This window comes from Henckelia pumila, chromosome 4 (genome assembly GCF_033568475.1).
Source record: "Henckelia pumila isolate YLH828 chromosome 4, ASM3356847v2, whole genome shotgun sequence".
In the NCBI taxonomy this organism is placed as follows: Eukaryota; Viridiplantae; Streptophyta; class Magnoliopsida; order Lamiales; family Gesneriaceae; genus Henckelia; species Henckelia pumila.
This window is the reverse complement of record NC_133123.1, coordinates 67,343,209-67,361,430: the sequence shown is the minus strand read 5'-3', so window position 1 is coordinate 67,361,430 and position 18,222 is coordinate 67,343,209. Positions and strand designations below refer to the sequence as shown.

The 18,222-nt window shown below is 37.0% G+C and overlaps 2 protein-coding genes across 2 annotated transcripts; one reads left to right on the top strand and one right to left on the bottom strand.

Moving 5' to 3' along the window:
• Nucleotides 1-2,721: 2,721 nt before the first annotated feature.
• Nucleotides 2,722-5,241, bottom strand: LOC140865598 (pollen-specific leucine-rich repeat extensin-like protein 4). The gene has a single exon (XM_073270278.1). The coding sequence runs from the start codon at nt 5,185-5,187 to the stop codon at nt 2,995-2,997; it is 2,193 nt and encodes a 730-aa protein (XP_073126379.1). The 5' UTR covers nt 5,188-5,241; the 3' UTR covers nt 2,722-2,994.
• Nucleotides 5,242-6,269: 1,028 nt separating this feature from the next.
• Nucleotides 6,270-17,705, top strand: LOC140863801 (uncharacterized). The gene is made up of 15 exons (XM_073267477.1): nt 6,270-6,633; nt 9,359-9,761; nt 9,840-10,017; nt 10,123-10,262; nt 10,761-11,655; nt 11,910-12,010; nt 12,158-12,302; nt 12,385-12,453; nt 12,542-12,587; nt 13,361-13,821; nt 14,049-14,128; nt 15,209-15,344; nt 16,572-16,761; nt 16,902-16,984; nt 17,175-17,705. Exons 1-15 carry the CDS (start codon nt 6,528-6,530, stop codon nt 17,301-17,303), a joined length of 3,162 nt encoding a protein of 1,053 aa, XP_073123578.1. The 5' UTR covers nt 6,270-6,527; the 3' UTR covers nt 17,304-17,705.
• The last annotated feature ends 517 nt before the right edge of the window (nt 17,706-18,222 follow it).

Sequence of the window (18,222 nt, the reverse complement as noted above, 5' to 3'; positions counted from 1 at the left end):
CGGCAACAGTCTTTGAATCTTTTCTATAATTGTTTTATCATAGCCCAAATCTTTGATTCAACTTAGTGCTTCATAAATTGCAATTACTTCTGCTTCCTTAAGTGCAACTCCTTGGTGAGAGTTAGTTCTGCATTTTATAAAGGAGCCATTTGAGTCTCTAATAATAATGCCTACAGGCTACAGCAAAAGATTTTCCGTCGATTACAAAGCCTGCATTATTATTTTTATTTATTTATTCCTTAAAAATTAAAAATTAAAAAAGAGAAAGAACAAGGAAGTTTGACTCTGCACTAACTATCCCATTTCTGGTAAATATCTAATGGTTGACATTTATCAATAAATATGAGGTTTATTATTTTTTAGTAGACCCCGTTGATAAATGATCATTCTTAGATCGGGAGAGGATCCTCTCTGGTTTTGGTCAACACAACACTGTGTGCTGTGCACCAAACAGTGCCGTTTATTTATTTTTTTCTTTTTCCTTTTTTAAACATTTTTTTTGTCTTTTATTTTTAACAATGTTTTATAAGTTTTTGACAAGGGGCAATTTCTTTCTCCCTATTTTGTCTCCCTCATTTTACTTGTCCAATTATTTATTTTTTTCACTCTTTTTTCCTTTCCCTTTCCTTATTTTTAATTCCCTCCATTTTGTTTGAATTATTTATTTTTGTCTATAAACTATATTTTGGGTATGTCAATTTTACAATCTAAACATATTTTTAATAATTTGAAAATAAACTAAATGTAGTGCTAAATTTTAGTTTTATCTGATATTTTCATGATGAAAATATTATCAATTTTAATTCAAGCATTAGCATGTTAATAGTCTTATGTTAAAAAATTTATTCATTGAAATTTTTTTTGACGATACTCGATGAATTCGAAGAAATGATACGAAGAAATTGTTAACCCAAAGTTGTGCACGTGCTTGTGTAAACCATGTCAAAATCCATTAATACAAATTAAAAAAAAATAATTTGAGGGTACTCGTGGAATTCGAAGAAATTATAAGAAGAAATTGTAAATAACGGATAAATATATTATTATTAATAAAATAACATTTAATTTTAAAAGCATTAATTTAAATTAATGTAATTACACTATATATATATGTGTGTGTTGTTTCATATGAAATAAATTTAACCCAAAGTTGTGCACGTGTTTGTGCAAGCTATGTCAAAATCCAATACAAATTTGTTGTAACAAACGGCCAAAAAAATTGTAAAAAAAAAAAGACGAAAAAAAAAGAAGGAAAACAGTGTTGTTGGTTGCCACGCAGGAGTTGTCAAAAACTTATAAAACTTTACTAAAACAAATGACAAAAAAATGTTAAAAAAGGAAAAAAAAAAAAATTAAACGGTGCCATTTGGTGCACAGCATCGTGTGCTGTGTTGACCTGACCAAAACAGCAGGGGATCCTCTCCCTCCTTAGATCTATTATGTTGTAGTGCTTGTAAAATTATGTTGAAATGATCCCTCATATATTCATATTGAAAAATGAGATTTTTTTTCTTATTTCATTATTTTTTTATGAAAAGAAATACCAATTTATCTTTTATTTGACTATTTTTTTAATGGAAATTTACTTTTCTATGTTTGATGTTTATATTTATATTACTAACGTATATCATATACATACATATATATGTATACAAACTTTTAAATTTTAATAATGAATTTGTACACTTGAAATTTATTTTTTTTCCTTCGTGTAGAAAGGGTTCAAAGGAAAGTTAAATTAAAAAAAGATATTACAAGATATTTGTGTAACTTAATCTACTATTAAAAGTTAATTTACTTAAGGTCAAAATAAAATTAAAAAAGATCATCATGATAGTTTGAAAAGCTATTTTAGAAAATCCATCTTATGATTTTTTTTGTTGGGGTGAAATAATTATTCCTGCTGGGTAGAATGGTCGAACCATGACGTTTGGGCTGCTAAATGATTTAAAATATTTGAGTTACACTATTACCACCAGCTATATCTTTTTGTAAAGCGGCAAACACTCGGTCCTACAATTGGTACCAAAGTCAAGGTCATGGGTCCGATTCCCAGTGATTGCAAAGAGTGAAATTATTGGAAGCTGGAAGATTGTTTGGGGTGCAATAATTATCCCTACTGGATAGAGCGATCGAACCATGACGATTGAGCTGCTATACGGTTGAAAAGATTTGAGTTGCATCATTACCACTCACTATAACTTTTGGTAAAATGACAAACGCTCAGTCCTACATTTTCTAGCAAAAATTTGAATATTTTAATTTATTATGTTCCAACAAAAATTATAAAGTGTTATCTACAAAAATTTTTAATACAATTGTTAATTTTATTTTTTTAAAAAAAAGAGTATTCACTTTCATTCGAATGGCTTGACGAAATTTATTTCAAATAATATTTTCTTGTATGCGAAACACATACAATTTACTAATGTTTCAAACAATGTCAATTTGCCTTAAAAAAACAAATTCATTATCTCTTTATCAGTTACATCTCAATTAAACAGACATTTTATATATTCTTATTAGAGTGAGAATTTTGTTATGAGAATATATAACTATAGTCATTACATATACAAATTATTTCAAGTTAAACACAAAATTAATTGGGAGATTGTTCTTATAAAATACTATAAATGTTCGACATTTTGTGGGCGAAAAAAAACATAGTAAAACGATATTTGAAATTTAAAATTACTACTTTTACTACAAGATCATCTCGATTTTTTTTGTTTCTGCAAGAAAAAGCTAGTTGAAGTACAAAACCCAAGGAGTTCAATGATAGCTAGCTAGGCAATTCAACAAACTGCAATGCAAATTAATGATGAATGACAAATTAATGTACTAGATGCGTATAAATTGCTACATAAGAATGATCCAACTGATTTGCAACTAAAAAAACGAAAACACAAATCTTACAAAGTGATAGTTTGGAAAGATATTTTTGGATTACTGACACGTATGGATCAAACATGATTGATGAATATATAGTACTCCTTAATATCCTTGGATGACTGGTGGTGGTGGCGATGCATAGCTAGCCCCCAAGTGTGGTGGGAGAATGATTGGTTTGAAAACTGGAGGAGGTGGTGATGGTTGAGGTGTTGGTGGCGGTGGTGGAGAGAACAATGGTGGTGGTGATTGGACGGGAGGTGGGGGTGAGAAAACTGGTGGTGGTGGTGGAGAGAAAATAGGGGGCGGGGGAGGGGAGTACACTGGTGGAGGAGGTGGGGAGTGAACAGGCGGTGGTGGTGGTGAGTACACTGGAGGTGGAGGAGAGAAAATGGGAGGTGGTGGCGGCGGTGAGTACACTGGAGGTGGAGGAGGAGAGACGGTGGGAGGTGGTGGCGGCGGTGAGTACACTGGAGGTGGAGGAGGGGAGACCGTGGGAGGTGGTGGAGGTGGTGAGTACACTGGAGGTGGAGGAGGAGAGACGGTGGGAGGTGGTGGAGGAGGTGAGTGTATGGGACGTGGTGGTGGTGAGTGTACTGGAGGTGGAGGTGAGACAACTGGAGCTGATGGTGGTGGTGAGTATACTGGAGGTGGAGGGGAGAAAACAGGAGGCGGCGACGAGTTTCTATGGGATGGTGGAGGTGAGTGCACTGGCTGTTGAGGGGAGAAAACTGGAGTTGGTGGGGGTGAGAAGATAAGTGGTGGTGGAGGTGATGTGTAAGATCCACCAATTGTATGTGGAATCGGTTTCTCTGGTTTAGGAGAAGTCGGAATTGGAGTATGTTTCGGAACCTTATGTGGTCTCACTGTGGGAGGTGGAATCGAAGCCTTTGGTGGGTTTGAGTGCCCTGGTTTATGAACCTGTGGAATCGGTGGTGACTGGGAAAACTTTGGTTTAGGATTTGTTGGTTGTGACTTTGGTACAGATGGGCTAGAACCAGGTTTTGCCGTTGGTGGATTTTCCCTGGGAGTTTCTTTATTGGGGCTTGATTTTGAAGGACCATGATTTTTTGGGATCTTCGGCTTTGCCCCTTGACCATCATTAGAAGGCCTGCATCCTGTAGAGCTGCAATCCACCACTTCTTTCAAAGTTTTGTAGCAGTCATCTTCCGATCTCTGTTGCCGTTCTCCAGCAAAACAATTTTTCTTTCCATACACCACAAGCTCGGGTATGACGCCGGGATAACATTGTGGATCCTTTGTATCAAAGTAGTTCAAAGAGAATGTAAAATTCTTCAAACTTGGCAAAGTGCAAATACTTTCAGGCACCTTACCCCTAAGCATGTTCTTTTCAACGTCTAAGATTTCGAGGCCTTGCATGTATTCCATGCCTTGTGGAAGGTCGCCCACGAACTTGTTACCACTAATGTCAAAAACTGTGGTAGTGTTCAGAAGGGTAATTTCTTCAGGCAAACATCCAGAAAGATCGTTTTTGGATGCGATAAATTCGTCCAACATGCCTGCCATGTTTCCAATGCTTTGTGGAATGCATCCCTTCAACTTGTTGTTGGAGATCACCACCACAGAAGCCGGGGAGTTGCCTAGATTCTCGGGGATGTTAGAATGAAACCTGTTGTTGTTCAAGAAAATGGCATCGAGGTCTTTTTCGAATAATTCTTTTGGCAATTCCCCTTCAAAATCATTGAACCTTAGATCAAGGTACTTGAGGTTGGGAAGTTCCAACACAACATCCGGAAAAGGTCCCACGAACCGATTGTTGCTTAAATCGAGCTCGTGGAGAAGCTTCATTTGCTTGATTGACGGTGGCACGATCCCACAAAACCGGTTTGAGTTTATATGTAGAAGACTAATGTCTGATAAGTACCCAAGAGCTTCGGGAAGATGCCCAGCGATGTCTGCATGGTTCAAGTCGACCCCGGCGACCACAGTGTCATTAGAATCATCCAATGCCTGCTCGCAAAAGACACCCTTGTACGCGCACACATCCGCTCCCTCCCAATTACACGTAAAGTTAAATGGATCAGAATAAATGGCCTTCTTCCATTCCTGGAGGGCAACATAAGCTTTTTTTAGCCTAGAATTCGGGAAAGTGGCCCCTGAATCAACCGGAAACTCATACTCAAGAAGAAGATCTTCCCCTCTCGCCAAATGTAAAAGCTGGCGACTTGCAACATGTGCTGCTTGAAGATCAGTTGATGCATAAGAAAACGAAGAGGAGAGAAAAGAAAAAACAAAGAGAAAGCAGCCGAAAGCCATTTTTTTCCGAGGGTTCGCCATTGCCTACCCCCTAGGACAAGCCCAAGGCCGCTAATTGTAAAGACAAACAAGAAGAAACAATGGTGAATATATGGAGGGTAAGAGGGAAGATGCATGAGGTTGGTGAAGCATATTTTTTGGAGCATTTTCACCTCAAGATTTTGGAGGTTTGCGTGAATTCTATGCACTGAATTTAGAAGGCCTTGCTTATATTTCTCCATATTTTTCTGAATGGATTATTAATTAAAAAAAAACACTAAAAATAGAGGTTGATGTTCTTTTCTCAGATTTCTTTTGCATTGGTATTGAGAAAATCTTAGAATTTATGTTGTTAGCTTGTAATATTTTGTTATCCACTGATGTTAATTCTGTATTTCAGGGGCTTCATTTATTTGGTTTAAATTTTAAGATTTTGGCTAAATTTTTTTAAAAAAATAAATTCGAGTTGTTGTTTTCGTTAATTTTGTTGTTTTGTTTTTTTTACATCATTAATTTATTTGTTCTCTCTCCCTATTCCAATTATTTGCTAGGAAAGAGCTATTGTCCAATATACTTAGAACTTCAAATATATTATTTATTTAATGACTATTTTACAAAATAATCGACAGATAACCTATCAACCTTTCCTTCTCAAGGCGACACAGTCTTTCTTTCTTTTTTTTTTTTCAAGGATAATATGACATAGTTCATAACGTATAATTCCACATTAGAGCTCCACTTACATTGTTGAATTGTCTTATATTATATAATGATTGACCATATAATTTAAAAAATATATATATATAATAGAAATTCCTAAAGCTACCCATAAAGCACAATTTATAGCACTATCGCTGGGTACATGATTGAATATATAAAAATCCCAGAGATTACATCAAAATTTAGATTAGGTGATTTTTCATAAAAGTTTAAACGCAATTCTATGTAAGACAGATAAATTATAACAGATTCTTTGTAAATTTTTTTTATATATCCAAATATATTTAAAAAAATAAAAAAATTAAAAAAGGCCCGTCTGAGGGTAATTATGTCAATTCGTTACCATAGGACAACAAGAAGGCGGAGTAAGAGTGCGGTAACGTGTTGAATTCCACGCTTTTAGTTATGTCTCCTCTCAAGGCAAATTCACCCAAAAAACCCAGAATTTCGAACTGAGGCACGATCATAATTTTGAGAATATTTTTAGCTGAATGTGTTGAATTTTTTAACTCCAGAAACCACGGAAGAACGCCGATTTTGTTATTAGATTTTATTTGTGTTTCGTGGAGACGGCGGAATTTGATTCCTTTTCCTTTATGAATGGTCAATTTGATCAGGTTTTCTAGTTCCAAGATAAGAAATTGTCGACAAGGTCTTCGTTAATGATGAAGAAGGCAATGGAGAGTGTACAGGATCTGATCGAAGAAGCTAAGCTTCGAACTGTGTGGTGGATTCTCTGTATATTTGGAGTATCTTACTTCTTGACACGTAATTCTCACTTTCCTTTTCCTCTTTCTTGTTTTAGTTGCTTTACTGCGAGTATGATGATAATCTATTGTTTAAAGAATGAAATTTGCTTTGTACTTCTATTTTGGGTTTTAAACTTTACTTGTGGTATGATGCTCATCCTATGATTATGCATGTGCACGCAATTAGGGGATTATTAACCAAAAGAAAGGATGGGATTGTTTGTGGTGTTATCGTAGGGGGGATTAACATCCGTATAATTTTTAACATTCTTAATGTACCTAAACTGTGTGGTGCTGCCGGTGGTTATACGACATTTTGTGTTATAATATAAGAATGCGCTTAATTATTCCATCAGACCAGTCCCTTTCTACTGCTTCAGCTATGGCACCTGGCCTTACTGGAAGGTTTTGGTTTTGTGGTACTTTGCCTTATGAGGAAGACTTGTTGATCACAGTGTGTTTATGATAATTCAGCTGAAACAGTTAAATCAAAGGAAATGTGACTGCTATTTGTAATGCAACTGAACCATATTTATATTAGGGACAAGATTTTTTTTTCTTTTTTGAATCAAGACCTTATATACACAACATCAACGCTGATCTCTGAGTACAAAAGGGTCCATAACCACAGGGCTAGATTCAGTGTAAACAAAAGAACTACCACTAAACAAGGCCTTAGAAGCCAAAGCATGGGCTACACAATTAGCATCTCTTGGGCAATGTTGGAGAACCGCAGATGAGAACCTCTGAAGCAAATACCGGATAGACTGCAAAATCAAATGTTCTTGTGCAAAAGGAGAGTAGACTGAAATTTGGTGAATCACATTAGCAGCATCCGTTTCAAAGATACAGTGAGACACATGGTGATTAAGTGCGAACGAGTCCCGAACTGCCATTAGCTCAGCCAAATGAGGAGTAAAAGAGCCAGGATAAGAACGAGACAGTGAAGAAACTACCACCCCCTCCGCATCTCGAAGCACAACACCAATGCCAAAGTGCTGAAAATTCGGTCTAAAAGCTGCATCCATGTTGATTTTGATACATCTGCATGGGGACTTACTCCACCGAGTCTGATGGCCGGCGAGAGATAGGTGCAGAAGGGCGCTGCTGGCATTTGCAAGATGCAAATGCAGCCCATAAGAAGTTAGCACGGTCTAGGATTCCTTTGGCATCATATCGTCGTGCATTAAAAACAAATTGATTTTGGTCCTTTCATAAACTCCAAGATATCATAGTAAAAGCAGTCCAATCTTCTGGCGGCCATTGATAAGAACCCATTCCCACAGAGCAAGCAAATGAGATCCCTTAAACGGCGCTAAGAGGGGCCAAAGAGCCGAGAGGAACCACACCTCTTTGGCCATTCAACAATACCACAGAGCATGGAAATTATTTTCTGGAAAAGATTGGCATGAAGGGCAACACGGATCAATTAGAATTCTCCTGGAAAATAAGTTTGCTCTACCTGGAAGTGTGTAAAGCTCGCCATAAATGAATCTTGATCTTCGCAGGAATGTGAAGACACCACAGCTTACGATACACTGAAGACAGCCCCTTATGCAGACCGGTACTATTTTCTTCACCGTTGTTCATTGCTAGATGATAACCATTCTTGACTGTGTACATGGCAGACTTACTATAGTGCCAAATGAGAATGTCTCTTTCATGTGGATAGCCGATAGCCGAAGTTCATTATGATCGATCGGCTAAAGATGTTCCTGAATTTGATCCCAATTCCATTCACCGGTATGAGTGAGTAGATCAGAAACACGCAGATTCGTATTTCGAGCTGTCGGGGTAGTGATGGGAGCAAACTTCAGAGGTCGCAAGAGCCAAGGATCATGAAAAACTTTCACTTGTGTACCTGAACCTAGCCTCCATTGTATGCCTTTTTTCAATAGATCCCGACCCCATAAAAAGACTGTGCCAAGCATAAGAGGGATTATGGCCTGTGCCAGCAAACAAAAAAGAAGAATGCGGAAAATACTTTGCTTTGAAAAGCCTAGCCAGTAGTGAATCAGAGTGGGACACCAGACGCCAAGCTTGTTTGGCCAAAAGAGCTTGATTAAAACTAACCAGATCACGGAAGCCCAAACCTCCTCGGAATTTCGGTTGACACATCTTTCTCCAATGTGAACTGTTTTTGTCACCTTTGTCTCCCCACCAAAACCTCGAAAGAGCCCTTGCATTCGTTGACATTTGAAGACCGACATAGTGTAGGTGGTTGTGGCTTGAGCGACTGCTTTGATAAGAATCTCCCTACCACCTACTGAGAATAATTGGCGTTTCCATCCTTGGAGCTTGTGGCATAATCGTTCTCTGACACCATCATACATGCGATTTTTACTATGGCCTGCAAAGGCAGGCAGCCCCAAATACTTCTCACGGGATTCAGTCTGTGGCATTCCAAGCAGTTGGAAGACATGCGCCTTGGCAGTAGGAGATAAGTTAGGAGTTAGGACTAAAGGTGATACAAAATTTATCAAGATTGACCACTTGCCCAGAGATCTGAGCATATCACAGTAGAATCTCCCTGATTGTGGAGCAATTTGCATCGTCCGTGGGCCCAAAAATAAGACTATCATCTGTGAACAGTAAATGAGAAATCATAGGAGCATTTCAACTTTATGAATTTTTTTTTAAGAATGTGTTTCCTTGGAATTTCTTTCTGCAAGTTTTCTATTTTTCTATTTGTTTTTTTCTCTGATACCAGTCGGTATGCTAAATTGTATGCATTTTTTTTGCAGACACTAGCAAATCAATGTTGATGAATATTCCAATAGCCGTACTCTTGGTTTCTGGATTACGATTACTGCTTAATGAGGTAGAATTCCGGTGGAAGGTTCAGAACACCAGACCATTGTCCTATTTATCCCACTTAGAAAAAAAGCAGCTGTCTGTGAATGATTCCCGCCTAAGTATCCTACCCCCTGCTCAAAAATGGAAGAGAAAAATAGATTCTCCTGTTGTAGAGGCTGCTATTGAAGATTTTATCAACCAAATTTTGCATGATTTTGTGATAGATTTGTGGTATTCCGATATTACACCTGACAAAGAGGCACCAGAGCTTATCCGTGGGATAATAATGGATGTCCTTGGTGAAATATCTGGAAGAATCAAAGAAGTAAACCTTGTTGACCTGTTAACAAGGTATATTTTATTTTTACCGTGTGTTTGTACTATCGAAAACGCGTTCTAGCAATTGACCCTTGTTTCTCCTTTCTCCAGGGATGTGGTAGATCTGGTTGGAGATCACCTCGATCTTTTTAGAAGAAACCAAGCTTCTATTGGTGTGGATGTTATGGGAACATTGTCCTCTGAAGAACGGGATGAGAGGTTGAAACACCATCTTCTGGCCTCTAAGGAACTTCATCCGGCTTTGATATCTCCAGAGTGTGAGTACAAGGTGTAGAAGTGTTCTGATTCAGAAACAAATTGTTTGCTCAATCTCTTTTTTTTTTTTCCCTCCCCTGATTGACGTTCATGAGATCTATTGCTTCTGTGTGTATAGTTTCTTCAGCGGCTCATGGGAGGCCTTTTAGCTGTTGTGCTAAGACCAAGGGAAGCACAGTGCCCTTTAGTTCGGTGCATTGCTCGCGAGCTTTTGACTTCTTTGGTTGTACAGCCAATAATGGATTTTGCAAGCCCCGGGTGAGATGCCAGTAATTTTACTTTTTATATCCTAAACTAGTTATTTTATGCTCTCTTTATGAAGTTCCATTTTTTTGGGTTGGATCATGGTTAGCAACTGTGCGGAATCAGATGGCCACTTGATGTTGCACATGTTCTTTCGTTATGTAAGTGTTTGGTGGAAAGATTAGTTGTTGACCAATTTGATGGCCTAGAATGCTTATTCAAGGAAAATGTGGGGTTTAGTAGGACATCATAACAAGTTTGATCTTGCTTCCTTGTGTAATATGTACCATAAGAGGGTTTCATGATTATTCTTTTATTCCTAATTTATGTATCATTTTAGTCAAAAGTCACTCTGTTTTTCATAATTTACTTATTGTGATGCTGTGCATTGGAGTTTTTTGTGAATGCTTTCAGGAATCTTCTTTTCTAAATAATCATTTTATATGGCATTTCAAATTGTTGTCTCTGGACATCACTGTTATGGAATCTAATTATTCCTAATCTTTTATCCAGGTATATTAATGAGTTGTTTGAGTATATTATACTTGCCTATAATGATGAGGATATTGTTGCTAATCAATCATCTAAGGTTGAGAGTCATAACCGTGATCAAGCTGTTGTCAGAGAACATTACCAAAGCGGTGAATCTAATGTGAAAAAATGTGTTCCTTCTGGCGTTGGAGGAACTGATTTGTCCTTGTCCCAATTTGATAATGAGAAGGCACTAAAATCCAATGCCTCAGGAAATTTCTTCACTAGTAACATTCAGGATGTGCCTTTACATCCACCGCCTGCTGAATGGGCAAAAGCATTTGATGCAGCAAACCAGAGAAGAACAGAAGTCCTGATGCCTGAAAATCTTGAAAACATGTGGACCATTGGAAGAAACTATAAAAAGAAACTCCAAAAAAAGGTTGCTCCACGACCTCAGGCTTCTGAAGGTACTGGCTCATTAACCATGACAGTGCCACGAAAACAATTGTTTGCGCACATACCAGTACAGAAGCCTAAAACATCAATCGAAGCAGAAGTTAAGAATTATAGGAAACTACCTACCAGGCCTCAACAAGATAATCAACCTACCAATTCTAGGCTTGCGACCTTTGGCACTTCAAAAGACCTTGATCAGGAAGTTTTCTTAAAGGAGAGATCTACAATTGAGGAGCTGCAAGAAACTGCTGCTGTTGCTTCCCATGAAAATAGGAATAAACTTAAACGATCAAACAGCACTTCTGATTTACACATTCATCCTAGACTCGAGGATACACTTACTAGTGTAGGTACTGCATCCGTCATTTCAGAATACTACAGTGCAGATGCTAAGAAGCTTAGTATACACAGCAGGAAGAGTATTTCAGATGTCGTAATTCATGGTGAAGGGCTGCATGTTCCGAAGCTAAAATGTCGAGTAAGACAACTGGGTTTACTTTTTTTACTATTGCTTTTATCTTGTAAGTGTAAAACATGTTTGAATGATTTACTAGAATTTTACTGACAAAACACATGTTGTCGATGGCTTTTTTTTTGCCTGCATTTGCACGATCAGCTACTTAAAATGAAGCTCGAGTTAGAGTCTTACAATATATGGACACCTTTGCTTAGTGTCATCTGATGTTTTTAAGTGCCTTAAGTTGATCGACAAACCTTGATTCTATTCTGCAGGTTGTTGGAGCATACTTTGAGAAACTTGGCTCGAACTCCTTTGCAGTTTACTCAATTGCTGTGACTGATGCTGACAATAATACTTGGTTTGTGAAAAGAAGGTAATGTTTGTTCATCCAGTTGAATAAAAGATTCCAACTCGTTGATCATCTTTCATTCCACTGAACAAGAGTTTCTAATTAGATCCGGACAACTCATTTCTTTTTATAATGGTTCACTTGATACTTATTTTGTGTTGCTGTTTGCAGATATCGGAATTTTGAGAGATTGCACAAACATCTTAAGGACATTCCTAACTATACATTGCATTTACCTCCCAAAAGGATATTTTCTTCAAGTACGGAGGATTCTTTTGTTCATCAGCGCTGCATTCAGCTTGACAAGTATCTTCAAGTATGATTGCCCGACACTTTGTTGGGTGCCATTTCCTATTACTTCATATTTGTTGCTGTTTTAACTATTAACTCTTTGCCAGGATCTCCTGTCAATTGCCAATGTTGCTGAGCAACATGAAGTGTGGGATTTTTTAAGTGCTTCCTCTAAGGTGTGCATTAGGCTTCTTGTTAAGAACTTAAGAAAATAATATGTACCTTTGTGTCTTGATTAATTTGTGGTTACTTTTATCTCTGAAGAATTACTCATTTGGAAAATCATCTTCTGCAATGAGGACTCTCGCAGGTATGCATCTTCTGTTCTCGGATTGTCTTTTTGTTTCTACTTTTTGTTGGTTTGAATCACTTCAGCATGCAGATATGTGGTACCTTGGTTGGTTGTCTTGATATGACACTTCAACTTGGTTATTGAAGCTAGAGTCGTGACCTTCAGCAACCTAGGTGCTTGTCGCTTGATTACTCAAAATAAATTCCTCAATTGCATATTACACAAAAGCCTGGTCATATTGAATCAGTTAGAAAAATTATAACCTTTTTATATTATTTCCTTTCTATGTAAATTCCAAGTTTGATTTATGCTTTGCAATCTTTGATCTTTTTTCCTTCGTAAACCTTCTTTCCTGAATCTTGCTGTACATTTTGTTACCTTTTTTATGATGGCTGGCCAACCTTTATGTTGGCTTTATTCTTTGTGAATACAATCATTCTTGTTGTTTAACTTCAATCAACTGCTCCTGGTTATTTCACTGGAGTTTTCATGATGTGGTAGAAGGTTCAAGTGTCACAAATCCTCCGGCCTTACTAACTGTTTGCCCATATACTTCTTAATCTGCAGAGTTTTGGTCCTGGAAGTTGTAATTGAGGTGTCACTGTGGATTTAGATTTCACCACCTTGAAAAAAAATTATATTTAGAAGTTTATGTGGTGATTATAAACAATCAGGCTCTTATATTTGCTGGACGGCCTAAGCTCTGTCTTATGACCCTTCTATTTTAAAAGCTGGCTCGATTATATCTGGAAAAAACTGATTAGTATGAGATATCACTTGTCAAAAAACAGTTAACGTGGATGATGCTGTTGACGATATTGTACGCCAATTCAAAGGGGTTTCTGATGGCCTGATGAAGAAAGTTGTTGGCTCACCTTCCTCTTTTCATGAAACATCTTCTGTTACAAGCAGAAACTTGTCCTGGAATGCTGATGATTTAAATAAATTGGCTAGGCGGGAAAGTACCTCTGAATCAATTAACAGTTTTTCTGATAACGAGGAAGGTTATAATGCAAACCAGGGGCAACGGGAATTAGAATCTTCCGCCCAAGCTAATGGGTGGCATTCAGACAATGAATTAAATTCACAGGGTTTTCCACCAAGGGTTGTTAAATCCGGGGAAGAGGTCAATTTTGATGAAACACGTGGGGTAAAGATGAAGCCTGCAACAAGCTGTGAGAGCAAATATCAGGAATCAAGCTTAGCCTTAATGTCTTTTCCCCTGGATGATCCAACAGCAGTTCCTCCTGAGGTATTGAGTGTTTAGTAGCCTACTTTTCTTCCCTCTGATTCCTCTTGGTTCATCGATCCTTCGCACTTATTATCCTGTTTTTCCCTGGGTCATTTAGTTGAAACTTACCTGTTTGAATTTTTGCTTCCGCTATTTACTTGGCACCTATTGCCTCTTTGTATTTCTCTACACACATTTTTAGCACGTTTCTTATGAATTCTCTGATTGAAGCTATATTTGTATTGCAGTGGACACCACCAAATTTAAGTGTTCCAGTTCTGAATTTAGTTGATAACATATTTCAGCTCAAGAGAAGAGGCTGGCTAAGGTGATGCTGTTCATACATTTATATTATAAACTTGCTTTGCGTCTTCCATTGAAATGCGAAATTACGTTTCTCAAAATATGGTATTTGTATTATCATTTGTTCCCGTGAATACTTTGCAGGTGTTACTCTTGATGAAATAAATTCAATTTATATAAATAAGCTTGGCCTTCCACTGCGATGCAGCTCTTTATTGCTGTCTTTCCGTATTACAGATGGATGCATGCTTTCTCAATTTCCCACTAAACTTATTTCATGCCTGTTCTTTTTGTTCATTTTCTTTCGGGATTTTTACTTGTAACTGAACCAACTTGTTTTAACTGACAAATATAAGTCCATCCATTCCATTGGTTGGAAACCTCATCCAACTGGATATAAAGTTCGTGGTGAAAAACAACAAGGATAGTTAAATAGAGTGATACATATCTATGATCATGCTTGTTTTAACTGCTAAAACATGCATGATCATAGATATGTTTCACTCTATTTAACTATCCTTGTTGTTTTTAACCCTAACTTTGTATCCAGTTAGATGAGGTTTCAAACCAATGGAATGGATGGACTTATATTTGTCTAAGCGGAGGGACCTCGTCCTGCATCTGAGAGTTTAACCAAGCTTAATGAATCTGTAGATGATTTGTCCTTGTGCAAAGTAATTAGATTTCTTACCCAGAAATGAATTTTGTTTATGCAGTATAGTGTAGAAAAAGTGAGCTTCTAAAGGACTGGAAGCCCATCAAGTTTGAATGATGGGGATAGACTGATCATTGTGCCTCTTCAGCCTTACTTCGTAGTGATACTTTCCCTGAGCCAAATTTCTTGAATTCTCCAAACCTCGTGAATATTCCAAATATGAAATATATAGTTTAAAAGCAAATTAGCGAATTGCTCTCATGCAGTTGGGGCATTCTTCCATCATTTCAAACAAAGTGATACTGATCCTTGTTGATTTCTCTCTCTCCGAAGATATTTTTCTTATAACTGACAAAATTGTTAATTTACTTGTGATTTTACCGTAAAGAGCATGCCTTCATATGCAGATCATACCTTGACCACATACTTTTTTTTATTTTATAATTGTAGGAGACAGGTTTTTTGGATTTCCAAGCAAATATTGCAGTTGGTCATGGAGGATGCCATTGATGACTGGCTGTCAAGGCAAATACAGTGGCTCCGTAGAGAGGAGGTCATTGCTCAAGGAATTCGATGGGTTCACAATGTGAGTTATGAGTCTTCTTATCTAATACTTCATCCGTTTCAAATATAAAGATTACATTTCTTTTTTCATCAGTCCATATATTTAGTCTAATATCTTAGTATCGTTTTCTCTATTTTTTACCGGTTTATCCCTATTCATTAAATATATTAGTTATTTCCAACAAGTTTTTATATCATATTAAATCACTCATTAATTAAGGATAAAACGGAATTTCCTCCGTAAAATTTGTTTTTATAATAATTTTCTTAACCTGTGTGAAAAGTGAAAACATAAATAAGCAAGAGAGGGAGTAATTTATTAACCTGAAGATTGTTTAACTGCTACTTTGTTGCAACCATCATGCTTAAACACACACAAAAACACAAGTAAATCTGAACCTTAGAGTAAGTTAATGATATGTTTGATTCTGAAAAGTAAATAATCCGTATGATGCAGTAATGAAACTATTCCTACTTCCCCGTAGCTCAAAGCTAACCACAAAACAACGAAACTGTTGTGAAGATAATACATAACCCTCTCCTCAGATTTTCCCTCGTTCTATTTTTCCCCACGTACCTGGCCATCTATTCCTCTCCCTATTTCCAGATCCTTTGATATCGTTATGTATCCAGAGTCTTGGTCTGGCCCACTAATCTCCTTAGGCCCCAGGCTTGTAACAATACCCCCTTCCTTAAGATTAGCATCATCCAATACATCTGTTCTTCCTCAATAACAGGATCTTCGATCGTTCTTCCGCCAATACATTTGTTCAATGGTAATATCATCGACTGTGTAGAATGGAAACCCCCAGCAAAGCCAGTCCATTTATCTAGATCCGTGCCTTTTGTTTTGGCAGCGAAGGTAGGTATCTGGCTGAAAAAGTTTACTTTGAGGAGGCTTTTTCACTCAAACCTGTACTGTGGTTTTGTTTGTATGTTTTGATCCCACTGCCTTTAACGTCATGGAAGGTTAATAACCTAGTGCATTTATGTTCCAGAAATTCATATGCCAAAATGACATAATTAAGTGTTTTGATGTTTTATTTTTTGCATTTTTTACCTGATAATTTGGTCGGCTATGAATGATTCCATTTTTTAAACTATAGTTGGTAATGTAGGTCAGCAAAGATTCTCTTCCTCTGTAACTCAACATTTATTATTCACTGAAATATCTGAGATACACTTGCATATATTGACTTCTTTGGTGGAGTTGTTACCTTCCTTTTCCTGACTATTATCTTCTGAATAGGTTCTCTGGCCTGATGGAACTTTCTTTTTGAGACTGCGCACTCAGAGTCTTTTAAATGACAGTCAAACTAACCAGGGATCTTGGCAAAATACTCGAAAACAAAATGGTAGAAGGGTCGCTCAACCAGGGTCTTTTGAGCAACAGCTTGAAGCTGCTCGAAGAGCTAGTGATTTGAAAAAATTGATATTTGGTGAGTATTGCTATCTAATTGCTACATTTTTTCATATCGGTGTAGAAACAGAGGATCAGAGGTGAACCTTATGTTGCTCTTCTGAATACCGGTGAAGATTTCTCATCAATACCAAAATCTAATTGTCTCCCTCATGGCAGATGGTGCTCCGACCACTCTGGTCAGCTTGATCGGGCAGAAACAGTACAGACGTTGTGCAAGGGACGTATACTACTTCCTTCAGGTAACAAAAAGCAGATACCCTTCCCGCTCTCTCTCAGCTCAACACTTAAAACTTTACTACAGCCTAAACCTTGAGGCATCCTGTTATTGTTGAAAACTAATATTGCATTTTACCAGAATCTGGTTGTATTTTCTCTCATTTTCCCTTTGTGATGTTAAGTACGTTTTCCTTCTCCTTTTATTCTCTGCAGTCTACGATCTGTTTAAAGCAACTTGGATATGGAATACTGGAACTTATTCTCATCTCTGTTTTTCCCGAGTTGCGTGATATTGTGACGGATATACACGAAAAGATGCCAGTTCAGCCTGAATCGTATTGATTTTAACATCATATCTTCTCACAGCGACATCATGGTTCCATCTCGATTTCCAATCTTTAGGTTTGTAAAGGTCAAAGTTCTCACAGGAAATAGAAGCACGGGTTTATGGTTTTCTCTAACACTAGTGTTAATATACACCCATCTGTATATTATTTTTGGATCATGTAATTTGCATTCGAGACGGGTATTTGGTCGCTTGCACCGCCTAAGGAGGGGTTCTCGTGACTGCATCTTGAACATCTCTCAAGGAAGCAGAATGTAAAATAGCTTAATGTATAGTTGTTCTCATTTTTGGGTGTATAGTTTACTTGTCGGCAGTAACATTCTTTTGGTAAAAATTGATGTTTAATTGATCGAGTTACTTTCTGCGGCAAAAGGTAAATGTGGATTTTTTTTAAATTTTTTTGATTGAATTGTGGATGTTTTACGAAGCTACGAATTAAATCCACCGTTCTTATATAGTTTTATATTCTTTAAAATTTTTCCGAAATGGTATGGTCTTGTATGGTTTTAATTTCACTATTGTGTGGCAATAATAATGGACAATTATAACCTCTCAAAAAATAATGGACAATTATAAATAATTTTAAAAATGTTATAAAATAAAGGAGAAATTAACCAAAGAATATGCAAAGAAAACAAGTAAATTCAATATATCAAAAGTATTACATAAGTGACTTATTTATAGGTACAAGAAATTTTCGAGTATGGTAACTATGCAATTACAAGGAATTGATATTATCTTGATTCTTTACCATCTCTTGAAGATTTGTTCGATCACCCAAATTTTTGACATCCATAATATTGTAACACTCTCCCTTGGATGTCATTCGACGGATGTGCCTCGTTAAAACCTTACTAGGAAAAACCCAATGGGATAAAAATCTAGTGAAGGAAAAAGAGTACAACATCCCTCATT